Source organism: Xiphophorus hellerii, chromosome 15 (genome assembly GCF_003331165.1).
Source record: "Xiphophorus hellerii strain 12219 chromosome 15, Xiphophorus_hellerii-4.1, whole genome shotgun sequence".
Classification (NCBI taxonomy): Eukaryota; Metazoa; Chordata; class Actinopteri; order Cyprinodontiformes; family Poeciliidae; genus Xiphophorus; species Xiphophorus hellerii.
Window position 1 is genome coordinate 11,572,783 of NC_045686.1, and position 18,060 is coordinate 11,590,842.

Below are 18,060 nucleotides of genomic sequence, written 5' to 3' on the forward strand. Positions count from 1 at the left end.
GTAAGAAAACATGTTGGAGACTGCAGATGACTTCAGACAGTGGTTGAGATTCACTTTACAGTAGAACAATGACCTTATCCATACAGCCAGTCACTCTAGAATAGCTGAGATCAAAAGCATTGTCATTTCAATCTGATCTGAGGGAACTTGAACTCTTTGGAAAAGAAGATTGGACAGAAGTTTCAGTCTGTGGATGTTCAAAGCTGGCTGAAGTTACAAACCCTAAAATGCTTGCAGCATTTTAGGGTTTGTAACTTCTGTATCAGGGGGGCCTTTGTCCCTCTGTAACTGCAGCAAAGGGTGGTTCTACGTAGGAGGTCTGAATACAAAAGCATAAGAGACTTTACAGATTTTTAGTTATGAAGTGTCTTGAAAACCTTGCGCTTCTTTGTTTCCTAATTATGCACTGCTTTGTGTTAGCCTGTTCGATAAAGTCTCAACAAAATACTTTCAGGTTTATAGTTGTACTGTGACAAAATGTGGAAGAGTTCAAAAGGCATTCGGAAACCCAATTTCTCCTATTGCAACAAACATGTAGATTGCTTTCGGTGTAATTTCCTTCTCCTTCACGCGCAGAACATGAAAGCCAGCACTCAGTTTTGAAAACCCACTTAATTAGCTGCCTGCGATGAACTCTGAATTCATCCCCAGGACTAATCACAGGCTGCTTTCAGTGCTGAGGCATTCTCAGGATTCTCACATCACTGTTTGACACATTCATTTCCCCCACATTCCTCCTCCTTTCCTGATGTGCACCTTTTCTTCTGTGTTACAAAGGCCCCCCTGATTAAAATTACCCTTATTTTTGCCTCCCTGTGATGTAGAGTTCAAATGATGAGATGAAATCAGACGTTACTCTCTGAATAACTTGAGTGCAATGCCGTCTTAGTGTGGTTAGCTTAACTTTTAATCGGAAAACTACTCTGTCACCGCTCCAAGTTCGGTGGCAAAATGAAGCTGTGATACAGGAGCAAAAAAGTACAGAAAAGAGCAGGAGTGAAGAGATGTTGGCTAGAGAAAAGGCACAAGACATCAGGTGGAGAATGAAGGCACTTATCACCTGTCACTGACTCTTTCTGATAAGCTGTCAGTGAATGAAAAAGAATAGTCCCGAAATCTTCCCCTGGCTCACTCCAATCCTTCACTAATTTCATTTCTTTGGATTTCCAGACACGTGTGGAGTCATTCATCTGCCCACTCATGATTATTCATGTCCCTCTCTGAGCGTGTGACAATGACGAACTCCCACCAGCCAAGTTACTGTTCTGCCACTGTTCAGATTGGTGCTTTGATCTCTGAAAGCACAAAGAATGTGGATGCTTTCCTAGAAGGCTTTCTTTCGTTTACATTCCCTGTTTCCCAGAGGAAATCCACGAGTGTAAAACTGGAGTAGCGGGACGTATATTGTTAGTTATGGAACAGCAGGGATGAAATTAGTAATGAAAATCACTTTAACCTTTAATGAAACTGCAGCGAGGGATGGGAAAGTCGCACATAAAATGTCAAAGGGAAAAAGCAATTATTCTTAATAAGCTGAATTGTCACAGCAGGCGATCTGTTAGTCTGAGAGGGTCACTTTTGTCAAATTGCTTCAACTGCTTCCCCGTTCAGCCAGACAGAAATCTTATAAAATCTTCGAGTTAAAGGTTATTTCTTCCCCACCCTGCAGTCTGGTGGATACATACACGTCATCCTCCCCAGCTTGTTTTCCCAAAGCAATAAAAACAGAAACAGCAGGAAATTAAGGTAACATGTTCTCAAAAAGAGAATGAAGTCACAGTCATGAAGAAAATAGACTTCAGTAAGGTAAAAGGGGAGGACTGACATGTGCTGCATTTGTGTCTGTAGTTAGTCACTAGACAGGGATTAGAGGTAAAAGCTTTGGATATATTGCAATTTAGAAGACAGATTTATCACTTTCGAGTTAACAAAAGTCTGTGATCACAGATGTTTCAATCCAGTGAAGCTGTAAGGATTGCTGATGTTTTTTAACTTCAGGCCAAATGATGTTGTGTGTTCTCTCTGGTGTGGCTCAAAAAAGGGAAGACGCCAAACTGCCTGGGAAGAAAGGTCTACTTCAAAGTTAGTGTGAGTGTGCATGAATTGTTGCGTAAAAGAAGAAAGATCTCATGATTTGATGGTGCATATGGGTAAAAACAGTCAAGAAGAGGCTTTTTAAATTGTCACAGAGTCACCAAATGAAGCCAGATCAACTTTGATCCACCTTAATGCCTCAAGTCTCTGCATTTGTACTTCAGAAGTGACGATAATCTGACCAACTGTTTCACTAAATTTTTGGTATTAGTGTTGGTGACAGAGAACGCTTTAATATCTCCTGTTAATAACTAGTTGAAGATGTTTATTAGATCTTATTACATAAAAAGCCACATTTACGGTAAGTTTTAAACTACAGTTTTTGAAGAAAAGTTACTTAAACTTTGCTTTCAAGGTTTTTTTTTCTGATATCTCAAAGTGGTCTTGATCTGTCATGCTTTCATGCTTTCTGAAGCAGTTTCATGGTGTTTGGTTGCTTTTTCACTTTTCAGTTTAGATTGAACAAAATGCGCTTTAAAAACTAAGAAATAAACAACAGAAAAGTGTTGCAGCTAAAAATATCTACAAGACTTTAGAGATCATCCTTTGGTCATCTACTGTCATGCTAAAGTTTGAGCTAATGGCTTTCTTAGAATCTATAGATAATATTTTCAAAGGCTTCAAATTTATGATATTTTGTAGCAAACAGAGGTTGAAAGTGAAAATAGAGCAACCTTGTTAAACCTTCTTGTCAGTCAGCTCTGGGTCCGTTTGCCCTTTTGATGATTTGGGAACATTAATAAATTGCTCTGCGTTGGCAGATGCCTTTGATAGTGAAAATGGCCAACTTTGACCTTCAATACCATTTACCTGTGCAGTAGGATCTGCCTTTTGAGTTTCTGAACAGCCAATCAGCTGTCATGGCAGGTCAAGTTACAAATCATTGGATTTCTGTCAGCGGCTGATTTCATGGTGAATTTCTAATATATTAAGGCTAATAAATTATCCTTGATGCCTTCAACTGTAGTTTGCTGATAATAAGATCAACATGAACACAACTCCTAATCATGGAAAAATGACCCTGACCATTTAAATATGACATGTCATTTAAATTTTGATGTTTAAAAGGCTTCCAGACCATAATATCTGATTTTGTTCACTGCTCTTTAAGTTTTCTCTTTTAAATGTGTATGGTCCTGTGATCCTAAATTAAGCAACTTTGTGAGATAGCTTTTGTTCCAGTCAAAACTACAAACATAATTTGACAGTCGGCACTGCAGAAAGGGCGGGTGTTTCAATAAAACAGTTAGCAATTTGTTTGCTCTCATTATGGCTTTTGTGAGCTGTGAGCTGTGTTGGATGTTTTTGCTTGAGGAAATTGTTTGCAACTGTTAAACGTTTTCTAAAAATAATTTTGGACCAGTTTTTGTGTGAGTAGTGGGTAATCTTTCCCAAAGTTCTTGTGTTTGTGTGGAGTGAATGGTAACAAATCTCCTTCGCTGCTTTCATTTAGGCTTATTGACAGTTTAGGCAAACTCTGTTACCCAACAGCGAGGGGCGAGTCGCGCATTAGCGATGGCTGCTCATTTGTGAAAAAGGTTATCAGTCTGCGCAGCTGCTGAATAGTGATGAACATCTGTGTACTTGGAGAGATTATGCCATCCACTGCAGCGGTTTGACTTTACTTCCTGCTGACAGTCAGCAGAGAGCGAGCCATTGCAGAATCCACAGGGGATCTTCTGCATTTCAAAAACTGTCTTGTGGAAAACTTCTCCAAACATTCTGCTTGGATCTGAGTGCGTCTCCTGACAGTCAAGTGCTTTCTTAAAAAAAATAGGTTTACACCACAGCCTGCACACCTCAAATAGATGCACTTCACTTGCATTTGCAGCTTGAGTCAAAGTTTTTCTTTTTTTTTCTTTTTTGTGGTCCTATGCATGTCAAGGCGGCTGAGTTTGATCGACTTTGACATGCATCTTATTTTATTTATTTATGCAGTGTTGATCTCCTTGTGCTTTTTTCCCTTTCTTTTTGTTTGTTTGGGACTGAAGTGGAGAAGTGAATAGGGACTCGGGACTTGTTCTCCTTATTTCTATGTCCTGTGGTGTTTAAAAAGACGCCCTGTGGTTATGAGAGTGATTCACTCTGTGTGATTTGGGAGTGTTTGTGTGTTGTTGTGTTGTTCAGTACTTTATGTTTTCTATATTGGATTCAGAAACAGCTCTTTAGTCTCTGGCCCCGATTTAGAGACGATAGAAAGAAAGTTTACAATAAAACTGGCACCAGTGTTGGGAAAAACTAAATTATGATGCACAGTGTGTGTTGAAAGGCCATGTTCCCATTAGTTTATGTAAGGATTCTTTCATCGAAGCTTTGATTTGCCAACTTTGATTTTACCCTAATTCAATCTACTTTTAAAAATGTGTTAGAAGATCCAAGCATTTGAACTATTTTGTAGTCATCCTGACCCTGATTGGACATTAAATATTTACACTGAGAACAAGATTGACTAATATTTTAAAGCAAAGACAAAATAGTTAAAGTTTAGCATCTTAGATTGCCAATTAGCATTGCTAGCATAGCAGTTTCTATGTGTATAGAGTACATACATGTATACGTACATGGACTTAAACTACTTAATACCCACAGCTGCACTTTATGTTTCAGTAACAGAAATGCTAAACAATACTGAGGTTGTTAAGGACACTGTGAATATTAAAAGAAGGAAAACTGTCACGAAAATGTGGATTAATCCGTAGCAATAAAAATTTTTAGCAGTAATATTGCAAATTAATCTTTTCTTGACCTATTATCCCTACCTTAATTCTGGATTTTCCTAAAGGTTGCCAGCAGACTGTGTTGACCAGTTTGAGTCAATCAAGCTAAATGTTGGTTAGTTCTAGGCAATTTATTGTTGCTGCTTTTCAGTTTTGTCATATTTTTTTTTATCAGCTGGCATCCCAGAAATATTTCTGCTCATCTGTGCAGTTTTATTGTTTTACTTTGTGTTTGTGACATTTTTGTTCTTCAGTCTAAATGTTTTCTCTTGATGTTTTATTTTTCAGTCACCAGACACAGACGACCTGCTGGGATCATCCAAAGATGACGGAGCTCTACCAATCTCTAGGTACAAAACACACATGCAAAAATTATTCATGTGACTTCAGGTTATGCATTTATCAGAATCCTGCAAGGTTAAGGAAAGTTTAATAAATGAAACAAAAATTGCAATTATTTTTTTTTTGTCTTGATTCAAATCATGATTGTTTAACATAATTACCTGTTCAGTTTGATAATTGTTGTATTTTTGCACTTAACATATAAACATTTACTCTCATAGTTGGATATGGGCAATTGAATTACTTAAATACAATTTATTTACATTTTTTCTTTAAATAAATCATTTGGGACCAGAAAACCTGGACTTAAACTATAAAGTAGATTTATTGCAAAGCTCTTAATCTCAAGTGCAATGTATATGTTTTACTTCTAAGTGGCATTTAGCTGTGATTTACTCGTCTAGATCGGCATCTGCAGGCTTTATGATGTATAAAGCCACTTTAACCATTTTGCCTCCTAAATTAAATTTGTCTAGACACACAAAACCGACCTAAGTTTATATTCTTTTAAAATAAATAACAGATCAATGATATAATAGATTTATTTTGTTCCTTGTTCACGTTATGATGACTTACCTTAATATCTCTAAAAAATTTAATTTCTAAAATGTTTGAAAACTACATGTTTTGTTTTTTTTCTCATCAACCTTTCAGATGCAATAACTTATTAAATTTTTGATTGCTGTTTGTGAAAGACAACACTTTATGTCACAAAAGTAGGATAGATAGAATAATCGTTTGTTTTTTGTGTCAAACTAGTATGTTTAAGGACTTTGTAGCCAGTGATGCTGATAAAATGCAGATGACATGTGCTTACTGTAAATTTCATGACATGCTGGGAAATTATTCCAGCTGTCTGCATAAGTGGCCATATAGGTACCTGCCTAATGCATGTAGTTTCAGAACAGTCTTACCTTAGTAAGAGTGACCATTGATTTGTTTCCACACCAAAACTGCCTTGAGTTTTTTGCCCTAATTCCTGCTGCAATGCAAGAGTAGGAGTTCATATTTGCACATCTTTAAGCATAATGTACTCATGCAAATAATGAACTAGGACCTTTAAGTCCATCCTCTTTACCAAAGAAATGAAAAGTAATCAAACATAATACATATAATATACACGTGAAGTCTTTATTAAAAAAAAAATATTGTAAAAGTTGAGTTAAAGCTGAACTTTTTGTTGATAGCTATAAATTCATTTCATTTATAAGGAAAACATAGTAGAAAGGAATCAACAAGACTTTAGGTTTTAAAGAAGGATACCAAAAACAGAAAATACACAGCAAACTACTGAACGAAATCCAACCTTCTCAGATTGAGTTTCGCATAATATCTCAGACTAATTCTGGTTTTGACTATTTGCTCCAATGGCAGAAAAAAATATCTTCAGAACTGCAGTGGGTTACAAAAAGTGCTTAGAACTGCAAACCAAAAGGCTCTTAGCATCTTTAAGAAGTGTTAACAAGCAGGAATATCTCCTTCAGGAAAGTAACTCTGCTTTTGGACTTGGTAAAATATTATACTTCAAGATTTAAGGAAAACAAGTACTGTGGGGGATTTAATTGCTTTTAACTTGCTTCATAAATTAGGAATTTGCCCCTGAGGTGTGTAAACATTGTGTTTAACTTAGCATCTGGGTTTCACATTTAACTTTAGACAGTTGCTGATAGCTTGCCTCCTTTGCATTCACTGTCAATATACTAATGGATGTCTGAGTCCCTGTGGGAGGGCCATTACAACTGTTCATTAATGAGCAGCCTGATTGGTAATAACCTCGGAAACTTTGGGAGCATTTTCTGTAGGGCAGCAGCTCAACAAATAGCTGCGTCCATCCTTGGGGATGGAAACTGACCGACCTAATTACACACATTTTACATTTTCGTCTTGGTTTCTGCTGCAGACAAGTAAGATTTGAGTGAAGACATGGATCCTGCTTGTGATGCCCTGCAGGCAGCTTTGTGTTGCTCTGTGTTTTTCTGATCTCCCAACGTTGGTTTTATTTCTCCCCATTGTCGATTCACCTTTCATCTTCCTGTCTTTTCCCCTCTGCCTGCAGCGGACTTAAATAATGTGAGATTCTCAGCGTACCGGACAGCTATGAAGATTCGCAGACTACAAAAGGCTCTTTGCTGTGAGTAAGATGCACACATCCTCACCTTAATGTCCACAGCCAAAGTCTGCTCTTTCTGATATTTTTTTTCCTCTTTTGGGAAAAGGTAATGATTTGAAACTTTGCCAGGTGCTGTGTCAGTGCAGCATAGGTGCCAGGCATACCTTGCTCTAAATTACCTTTTGCTGCATGAATATATTTATATATTTCTACGTGTGTCTGTGGGTGGGAGATCTTGTCGACACAGCCACAGCTGTTCCTGGTGTTAAGCTTGTTGAATACAGCGTCATTTAGTGTGCACAGGTGGATTTTTTATTTTTTTCATAATGTTAGAGCTCATATTTTCTGCTTTGTAATGGAAGCTTTGATTAAGGCGGCTATTACATACAGTCCCATGTGGCTCTCACGCCTACCTACACACCCACACACACACACACACACGCCAACACCCCCTCTGCCGTTGCATGCAGATTTTCTCCTCTGAGGTTTCACCCAGCATGGCAGCAGCTACTTGAAATCAGCACAGTGTAATAATGGTGACAAATGATGACTATTATCCAGATGTTGACATTATTATGGCAATAGAACACTATTAGAGGGGCCTTCTCATTTACATCCCGCTGTTTGTTGCATGTTTGAGAGTGAGTGTGAACGCAGAAAAGATCTAAAAATGTCACAAATGCACCATGGTTTACCGTTTCTGGGGCTTGTTGCTGTTTTTTAATCAGTTCTAATGATTCAGGTGTTTTTGTTTGCCATCTTTGATTTGCTTCTCTAATCTAATAGTTTTGCAGTAAGAATAAATCAGTTTGACTCATTTTGATTCAGGCTGCTGCAGTTCTGTGGTGTTCATTAGATTAGAGCAAACACTTTGAAGTGAAGCGAAAAAAGCCTTTACTGCAGAAGGATCACTAACTGTGTGTTTGTAAGCTAGAGTGGTGTAAAGAAAATGGCAAACATTTATATTTTAAACAAATACGAATAAATGGTTAATTGGGGAAAAATTGAGAAACGCATTTATAACACACTTATAACAATGAGGCACTCAGGTAAAAATGTTTCAAAAAATTTGTGCAAAACAGAGAATATTTTTTTTATTGGTTGCCAAACAATAAAAACTAAATCAGAATTTGAGTTTTCCCTGAAGATTATAAGCCCTGTAGGTCATGATTCTTATTCATACTCTTGCAGATACTAAACTGTTACTAGACAGTTTAGAATGCATGGACTTTTTTTATAGCAATAAAAGAGTCCATGCATGACAAAAAAATAAGGCTTTCTGTTAACTTTATGATCTAGTAGACAATATTCTTACATAATCTGGAAAAGTATGTCCATCTTTCCATTAGAAATAGATTGAGATATCTGTTAAGCTGAGCTTGAAAAAAAATTTAAATTAGTGGATTGCTCAGAAACCCGAGTAGACAGGTTTGCCCTCAACTTGAACCTAAAGTTCTTTGTAACTCTGCTAATTTGCTGTCTGACTCGCCAAGATAAATAAGATATAATATATTAATTAACAAACTTGAAACCTAATGGGCAGAGAAAGCCCAGCTGTTCTTTCATTTGAGTCTTTGTGTGAAACGGACCGACTGGCAGAGCTTGTTTGATGCTGACCAGATGGATAAACTTAAAGTGTGGTATTGATTACCTCATTCACTTCTTGGCAAAAAAGGAAGAAATACACAATGACCAAAATAATGGTGTTCCCCTGATTTATCCCCCTTAAATTCAGTTTCTTCAGTTATTAGAAACAGAAATGACCCACTACTAATAGCAGAGTTTCTGTTCTTCTGTCTATCTTCACTCAAGAACTTCCAACAGATTGCTAATGTTTTCTAATCTATGTTGTTGCTCAGGGGTGGAATGATGAAAGGACAAAACAGAGCAACTTTGCTCTAAAGGTCCCTATCCTTTCTTAAAAGAAGCAGCCTGAATGAACAACATGCATCTCTAAAAGCAATGTCTTTTAAATTCTTCTTTACAACTCTTTTGTTGTTCTGACTTCATTTTTAAACAATTTGCTGATCTTGAAAATTGCCATGTTTGATTCTTGGCCCTTCAGTGAATACTTTCACATGGTTTTGTTGTTGTTTAGTTGTGGTGCAGATAATTATCAGATATTTTTGATTAGATTTTTTCAGGCAACTCTAATTTTGTTACAATTTTGGTGCAGGTGTGAGATCATGCAGCTTTGGATTTAGCGCTCTGCCTGTTAGATGTTCTATTTGCCCTTTCTTACTTATAAAACCCAAAATGGAGAAGGAGAATATCAGAACTATGAGATATTGATTTAACAATAACGGTCTTATTTTTGTCTGTGACGAAGGAGCCAACAAATTAAATTAAAAGTCTGACTGCTACATTAACTGCCTCATTTGTCTATGCTTTAGATTTCTTTTATATTAATTTAGGTATCATTGCTCTGATTTATCTGCTCCTTGTCATTTTGGACTACTTCAGCTGAAATGTCCTTGAGATTTTGAGTTTTTTTGTCTATAAATAGTGAATGCCATTTCCAGTTTCTTGTTCTTTTCTGTTTGGATTTGTTGTAATTCTTGTAATCTGGGCTGCTGCTGAAAGCTCAGTGAATAAGTCAGAGAAACGTTACTAATGGTTCTTTTTTCCTCTCCAAATCTTTCTTTCTCCCCTCTCTTTGTCATTGTTAACCTTCTTCCTCTCCCATCCCCTTGACTTTCACTAACTTCTCCTGATCCCCATTCTTTATCCATTTTGCTCCCCCCACCTCTCTTCACTCTGACCTTTTCTCTTCTGCAGTGGACCTGCTGGATCTCAGTGTTGCCCAGAACACCTTTGAGCAACACAAACTCACCAACAACAGCCACCTGCTCTCCGTCCCAGATGTCATCAACTGCCTGACGTCCATCTACGACGGCCTGGAGCAGGAGCACAAAGACCTGGTCAACGTGCCTCTCTGCGTTGACATGTGCCTCAACTGGCTGCTCAACGTTTATGACACGTACGTGTTAAATCTGTTGATTTGTCTTGTAAAAGTATTTATACACCTTAAAATTTAGTTTGTTACACTTGCAAACACAAATTACAATAATTTCATCAAGATTTTATTTAATAAACTAACAAAAAGTAGTGCAATTAAGAAGTGCGAGGAGATGAATACATGATTTTGAAACTTTTTTCTTTTTTGCATAGAACAATCTCAAAAGTCTACATTTATTTCAGACCCCTTTATTTAAATACCCTCAAATAAAATCAAGTATGAATTGAATTTCTTAATTTGCAGGGAAAATACAGCTAATTTGGGAAGGATTAAAAGTTTGTTAGAGGATCTTGAAGAACAAACAACATGATGAAGATGAAAGAACTCAATAGAGAGTATTTTAAAGCAGGGTTTTGTTATTAAGTGATTTCAAGCTTTTAGCATCTCGATAGCTATTATCTGGAAACAGGAAGAGTATGGCACGACTGCATTGACCTGTTGACAGCTTAATCATTTCTTGAGCACTCAAAAAATCTGCCCTTTTGTAGAATATTGACTAAAAGATAAATGGCCTTTAAACAAAGTTGTAAAAACTCCATTTGGAGTTTGCTACAAGCTATGTGGCTAACACACTAAAGATGGAAAAGGTGGTTTGGTCAGATTAGACCCAAATGTAAATTTTGGGCTGTGGGGCAGCTACTCCAAGAATATAGAAACTAACACTAGGCATCACTAAAGCTGAATTAAATCTGTGTGATTACTAGACGCTGAGGACAAAATGTTTTGTCTTGGAGCGAAAGCTTCTGGTTGTGAGCTTTAATTGGTGTTCTGAGGTTGCTTAGTGTGACAGAAACTGTCAGGCAATTCAACACTTGACCACAGACAACCTGAAAAAAATAAAATAAAAAATAAAAATTGTCAAAAATTCTCTATGAAATCCTTGCTGTGTGACTCCTGCTGCAGCAGACGTCTGATTTTTCTCATCTTTTCCCAGCCACAAATGTCAGTAACACTGTCTGATTTCTGTTAATCTCTTCTTGTTGTAATTCACCATCCGGTTCTAGTAATAAACAAATCGATGCTAGTAACCTGCTTTTTATTTATTTGTATTATTTTTTTATGTGACCTGTCAAGGCACTTCAGGCATAACGTATAAAAAAGCTGGCTGCCTGTGTGTGACAGGATATCTGGAGATGGTATCATCAGTGTTGCATCTGGCACAGAGTATGAAATATAAACCTGTGTTTATATGACCTTCAACTTGCTGTCGACTTATTGATAGGACTGATATTTCTGTCACGGTTATGCTGAAGTAATCAGTCTTGCAGTCAAGCTTCTTCTTTTATACTGAGCTTGTGTGATTCAAAAGGCTCCTAAGTAAAACATGGCGGTGGCATCATTATGCTGTGGGGATGTTTTTTTTTCACCAGGGACAGTAAAGCTGGTTAGAGTTGAAATATTCATAGATGCTCACAATTTAATATGGCTGAGCTTAAGATATTTTACTTAAAAGAATAGCTGAAAACTTAATCTCTAAATGGTCTTAGAGATGGAAGGGACATCATAAAACTTGCAGTTATAAATCCAATGAAAGGACACAAAACTCTTATTAATAGAACTACCGAAGGTAGTCCACGTAGACAACACTCCTATTCCGGCTAGAGTTGTCCAAATGGCCTAAGTACCCTTAAGTACCCTTAAGTACCCTTAAGTACCCTGGTAATGGCCTCAACGCATCTCACAGTTGCACAATTGTTCCTTAGACTTCGACTTCGACTTAGACTGACTTTGTTGTCATTTTCAATGCACAGGGTGTATACAGAACGAAATTTCATTGCATACGGCTCAGGACAATGTTTGAGGTTCCAATGTTGTGAGTAAAATAAAATACAGTATAAAATATGAATATAAATCTAAATATAAAGTGCAGGACTGACAGTAAAATAGAAGTCCACCAGAAGTCTCCCAGATCTCTTTTGCTTACACTTTTTGCATGATTTTTTTGAGGTGGATCAACACAATTAATTTGGTTAGTTTATTTCTAAACTGTCATTTTATACCCTCTTAGCTTTATTTCAAAGAGAAACATTACTCATTTCTTTTAGAAAAACCTTTGCATACTTTTTGAAACAGATTGTATGTTTTGCAAACTCTATGTACATTTGGCAAAATGACCTGGATAATGCAGCACAACATCATGGATCAACTGCAAAAGGTCACATCTCTCCAAAAACACTTCATGTATGCTTCAAAACTAAACGGACTAGTTGTAGGTATCATAGATACCCACCCCCAACGTGGACTATTCACATCCCTACCTTCTGGCCTGACGGTCAACGACCACATGTACAATAGAACAATAGATGAATAGAAGAATGGATGAATGGAGGCTAATTTGAGCCATCAAAGTTGTCAGTTTGGACAGGGTCTTGTGGCCCTGTTTCAGCCATTCTGGGTAGAAATCTAAAACCTGGTAGTCCTAGTCCATTAATAGGTTTCTATCCACTTTGCAATTGTTAAAAAAAAAACCCTGAAATATATTTAATGTTGAGGTTGCAACATGACAAAATGTGGAAAAAGTTCTAGGATTATGAATACTTTCTCAAGTAGATGTTTGTATTCAGGGAACACACTTAGATTGTGCACAATGCTGAATGTTGTGATATTGTCAATATTTTGAATAAACAACTGACAGCATCGGTTTGGCAGCAGAGTAAGCTGTTTCACAAATCTATTGAGAGCTGACATTCACATTCAAATTGGCATGAACAAACCATCACTGTATAAACAGGTGTGTCTACATGCTGTAAGCCAGCATCGTTTCTGGCATAAACGCTGTTTGGGGGCAAACAGAAAAAGGAATTAGAATCAAATATGCACACAAACAAGCACCTAACGATTTCCTGCTACTACTAATCCATCCATTGAACATTGTTGAAACAGAGAAGCTTGCTCTAAAAACTAACAAAGCCCTCATGGTCTCGTGTTGAATTCTCTGTCTGCAGCGGTCGCAGTGGGAAGATCCGCGTTCTCTCCATGAAGATCGGCTTGCTGTCTCTCTCCAAGGGACACTTGGAAGAGAAGTATAAATGTGAGTGAAAACGAGTGGGTGACGCGTATTTACAGGAATACACATGCTCCAAAACACACACTGCTGTCCCTGCTCCCCTACGCAAATCAGTCTGCGCCCACGCTGCTTCACTACAGCTGTAATCCTAGTAGTATTAATCAAGCACAGAGACGAGGGGGGAAAACGCGTCGGAGAATGGTTTGTCTAATTGGATGAGAGACCTCCTGCGTTCCCCCTGTTCTTGATTTAATTCTGCTTTCTGATTTCTTTTTGAGGATTAGACGGCGTGAGCATTGGCTTGCTGCACTGGGAGAAGACTTGTCAGTCTGGCTTCCTGCTCTTTGTCTCTGCTGCCGTATCTTTCTCCGTCTGTCTTCTTCCCCTGTCACAGCCTGCTCCATTGTTCATCTGTCTTACAGTTCCTCTTTCTTTATTGTTCCGTCTTTCTTACCCTTGCTTCTCTCTTGTTCTTCCTTTTCCTCTTCCTTTCTCTTGCCATGGCATGAACTCCATCCCTGAGCCTATTCGTTCCACTGGCAGTTCCTATTAGCTTGAGGAGGGTATAAAGCACGGTTGATTGCGTTCTTCCTCCCTTACTTTGGAGTTTCATTTACTGTCAATCCCATGCATTTACTCGCACAGCCTTGCACAGATCCCTAACCAGGTGTTCTGCCATTTGACACTCTTGGTGCTGGTTCTGAATGTCATATCTAATTGTGCATCAGAAAGCTTCTATTATAGCTGTGGGCGTTGATTGGTCAGTTGTCTTAAGAGCTAATAAAAATAAAGGGGACAAGTAGGTCATAAATGTGCATAATTGCAAGTGTGGAAATGTGCACACGTGCTTAGTGGAAGCTGGCATCAGAGCCGAGCTGCACATGGAGATCAAAGGCAGCTGCAAATGGAGCAGAAAGAGCTGTAACACTGTCCTCCTTTTCTCTCGATAACCTCCGTTTGCTCATTTTGTGTAATAACTGTGGTGTTTCATAACATTATCAGAAACAAAAATGTCAACATGTGACAAGTGTCAGCAGGTAGCCATCCTCATCCAGTGAAGCTCTGTCAGTCTCCATGGAAGCAGGAGATTTGGAAGTAGGGAAGGAGAGATTAGCAGGGGGAACAGCTTGGTACCGAAAAACCGAGTTGGAGAGATTAAAAATGATTCTGTTCCTCTGGTGCTTTCTGTGTCCTCCCCACCAACTCCTACCTGCATGCACACACACTGTACAGCACATTTCCTCCCACTTGGATCTATACCATCGCTCTTTCTCCCTTTGTATCTATTTATACCTGCGTATTCCTTCTCAAAATCACTCACATTCTGTGACTTTTCCCTCACTCCCTCATCCTAATTTTATTTCCATTCTTTTTGTTCTCGCTCCGCTGCACTCTTCCACAGATCTCTTCAGCCAGGTAGCGTCAGCCGGTGACACATGTGACCAGAGGCAGCTCGGTCTGCTGCTCCACGAAGCCATCCAGATCCCCAGGCAGCTGGGGGAGGTGGCCGCATTTGGGGGGTCCAACATCGAACCGAGCGTCCGTAGCTGCTTCCAGCATGTAAGATAACACGCAGATGGAAACATACATGACTTCCAAATGCATAAAGCGACTTTCAAAAGTGCTCTCTCCTTTGAACTTATTTTTTATGTCTTGTTGAGATTTTTTGACACAAAGTAGCACATAATTGTGAATGAAAATCCAACTTTTGTTTTGTCCAAAACAAGGACATGAAAATATTTTTTTTTCTTTAGTTGCACCATGTTGCTGATCTTTTTTAACAACTTTGTTTTCAAGTCATTTGCTCTACCATCAAAAATAGATGCTGCATTGACACAAACTATTTGCTGACTGTCCTTTTGAGTTTTACAATAGCCATCTAGCGCAGGTTTAATTTTAGACTTTACTGTGGTTTAATGATGTTGCTCTTCCTCAGGGATTTGCTGTTTGATTGTGTTTACTGTTTCTTCCCTGGCTGATGCTCTGACCATTATAAAAAAAGAGATAGACATTAAATCAGCCTCATAAATGTTTCTGATTCCCTGCACTGAAACTCCAAAAATATCAGTGAGGCAGATTTCAGCTTGCAAAGAAAATCCTCTCCCACATCTTCTTGTTGATGCTTTCAAACACATGGACATAGATGGGGTGAGCACGCTTCAGTACACAAACATGCACATGTACACAAACAAATTGCTCCCAGGTTTGGTCATGAATCTCTGTGTCAGCTGTAGTTCAGCTCCTCATTAATCATTCAAACATCCAACAATGTTTTGGCAGGCAAAACCAGAAAAATAACATACTATCTCCCAGTAAACCTCCTGCATAAACACAGTGCTGGCTTTGTGCTCCAGTTTGTCTGGTCAGTGACCGACTCTGCAGAACCCCCAAGACCATTTGCTTTAATAGCTCTGTGATGAAGGAGTCACATGGCATAAATTTAGCCTCCGTCTCCGTCCTTTTGTCGCGCTACTTCATTTTTCCCATCCATCCTTCTGTCCGGTCATCCTTTCAGCCAGGCAGTAATTAATCTGTAAGTGCTATAATTCTGCAGTTAGATGCCAGGGCGGAAAGACAGAAAGCAAAGATGAGACTAATGTATGTGATGGGAGAGACGGTTAGATTGTGCTGGCAAAGGTCAGAGAAAGGGTGACGAGTTTAATGACAATCTGAGATGTCAGCCAGCTGAAGAATATATCTGAGGTAATCTTCTCTCTTAATCCGAGGGCAAAAGTCTCCTTCACGTAACCAGAACCAATGACACCGTAATATTCATCCACAGGTTGCACATGTTTTCTTCCAGGCAATTTCTAACAATCCTTAACGGACATTAACTCTATTCATCTTAGAATCTTCATCCCAGACTATTTTATATAAGATTTCATAAATGTATGTTATTAAATGTCAAATTGTCTTGTTTATTTCTACAATAACTAATAGAAAATTTTATTTCACACAAGTTATTTTTAGTAGCAGCATTAATAATAAAGGATAGAGAAATGGAAAGAGAGTGGTGTATGTACAACTATATAAACAACTATATAGTTGTTTATGTTATGAAGCATTTTTTAAATTGACTATCTCCATTCTCTGTGGGAATATTTATTTAGTATATTAATCTTAGGACTTCTTTAGCTTTGTGTAATAGCATGAATGTATTTGTAGAAGTATACGCTAATAAAGCCAAGATGCTGTGTAGACTGTCGCACAATGAGCTTTTTAGATGGATCAAGCGAACAGGAACATCCTGTTGCTTTTTGATAAGTCACTCCTCTTATTACCGATGTATTCTGCCCTTTGCCTTCTTCACTGCCCTTTATGTGAGTCAGGGATGATGGAAAGGTTGTCTTTGATTTTTGCAGAGGTAATGGCAACCATGTCAAAGCTGCTATATTGTCTAATAGGCTCATTATTACATCCTGTTAAAAATATTTTGCTGACACTGCTGTGACAGGGAGTGCTTGCCAGTAGGCAAAAGACATGATTTAAATTTCAGTTTAAAGCATTTATAAACAGACGATAGAAAAAAAAATCCTGATTCTTTAAACAGGTCAAGGTTGGTAATGCATTTAAGAGCAGGTGCTTGGGGATTTTTAATGATCAGGCCATCATTACTAAAAACCCAACTACAGGATCAGTATGGGGATGTTAACATCAATCAATGTTTATTGTAAGAATAATTAGAAGCTCATAAAACTTATTCAGTCTTGTTGAAGACTCAGCCATAGGAGGTACTGTGGTTTTTCATTCTAATATATATGGTCATCTTAAATTTGTCTGCATGTTTATTAGGAGGTTAGTACAGAGTTACAGCATTTACTAGATGTACTTGATTGTATCATGCTGCAAAGTGCCGTTACAGTTTATCACCTCGCTTTGTTGAAATTTTATAGAAACCATAAAACTCATATGGTTGATAAACTTTTGCTTTATGGGTTTCCAGCTCCTTATTCCTTGCCACATGTCGTTTTTATGAACAGGTAAACAACAAGGTGGAGCTGGAGCCTCGGCAGTTTGTGGACTGGATGCGGCTGGAGCCTCAGTCTATGGTCTGGCTTCCCGTCCTGCACAGGGTGGCTGCTGCAGAGACCGCCAAACATCAGGCCAAGTGTAACATCTGCAAAGAGTGTCCTATTGTGGGCTTCAGGTAAAAACACTCACATTCTCATGTTCATTTGTGTAAAATTGTAAAGCAAAATAGTGTGACAGGTGATTAAGTCTGCAGCTTGTAATGAGGTCTCGTACATATCATATGACATTCTTGTGGGTTGTTCACTCTTGAACAAAAAGGGCAGATCTGCTCCGGAGGGCAGACATTTATCTAAATGTCAGCAGCTGATATACTACTGAGTAAATACCACCAGTAGGTTTGTAATGAAGCATGCACACATGCCTAAAAAAAATAAATAAACAGCGTCCACCAACAAACAAATAAAACATTTCTGTTTCCTCAAAGTTTACATGGAACCTTTAAAACTCTTAACAAGCCTCCGAATGTTTCCATAGCTGCAAAGGTTTCAGCTTGTCTGATACATTACTCTCACACTGGTAAATAAAGATCAACCATTTTGGTGAGCTGATGGAAGAAATCCAGGTCTGCTCGTTCCAGCCAAAAGGGAAAGAGTTTCGTCATGCCTGAAGTCGCGCAGAGTGGCAGAATTGTCCTCTGGGGATCCATTGCTTTGCAAGCAGAAAGAGAAACACATCCAGACATTTGATGAAGCACACATCTTCCAAGTTCTGTCATTGATCGATGAGCGCGAGCGTTGGT

The 18,060-nt window shown here is 38.3% G+C and overlaps 1 protein-coding gene across 9 annotated transcripts in view; it reads left to right on the plus strand.

Annotated features, from left to right (window-relative positions):
* Positions 1-18,060, plus strand: part of dmd (dystrophin) — a 195,984-nt gene that overhangs the window by 137,985 nt on the left and 39,939 nt on the right. For all 9 annotated transcript variants that reach the window (XM_032585804.1, XM_032585802.1, XM_032585810.1 and 6 more), the window contains 6 exons: positions 5,100-5,161; positions 7,210-7,284; positions 10,042-10,243; positions 13,228-13,313; positions 14,692-14,849; positions 17,270-17,436. In XM_032585804.1, the coding sequence (XP_032441695.1) occupies positions 5,100-5,161; positions 7,210-7,284; positions 10,042-10,243; positions 13,228-13,313; positions 14,692-14,849; positions 17,270-17,436 (750 nt within the window). The remainder of the gene's footprint in view (positions 1-5,099; positions 5,162-7,209; positions 7,285-10,041; positions 10,244-13,227; positions 13,314-14,691; positions 14,850-17,269; positions 17,437-18,060) is intronic.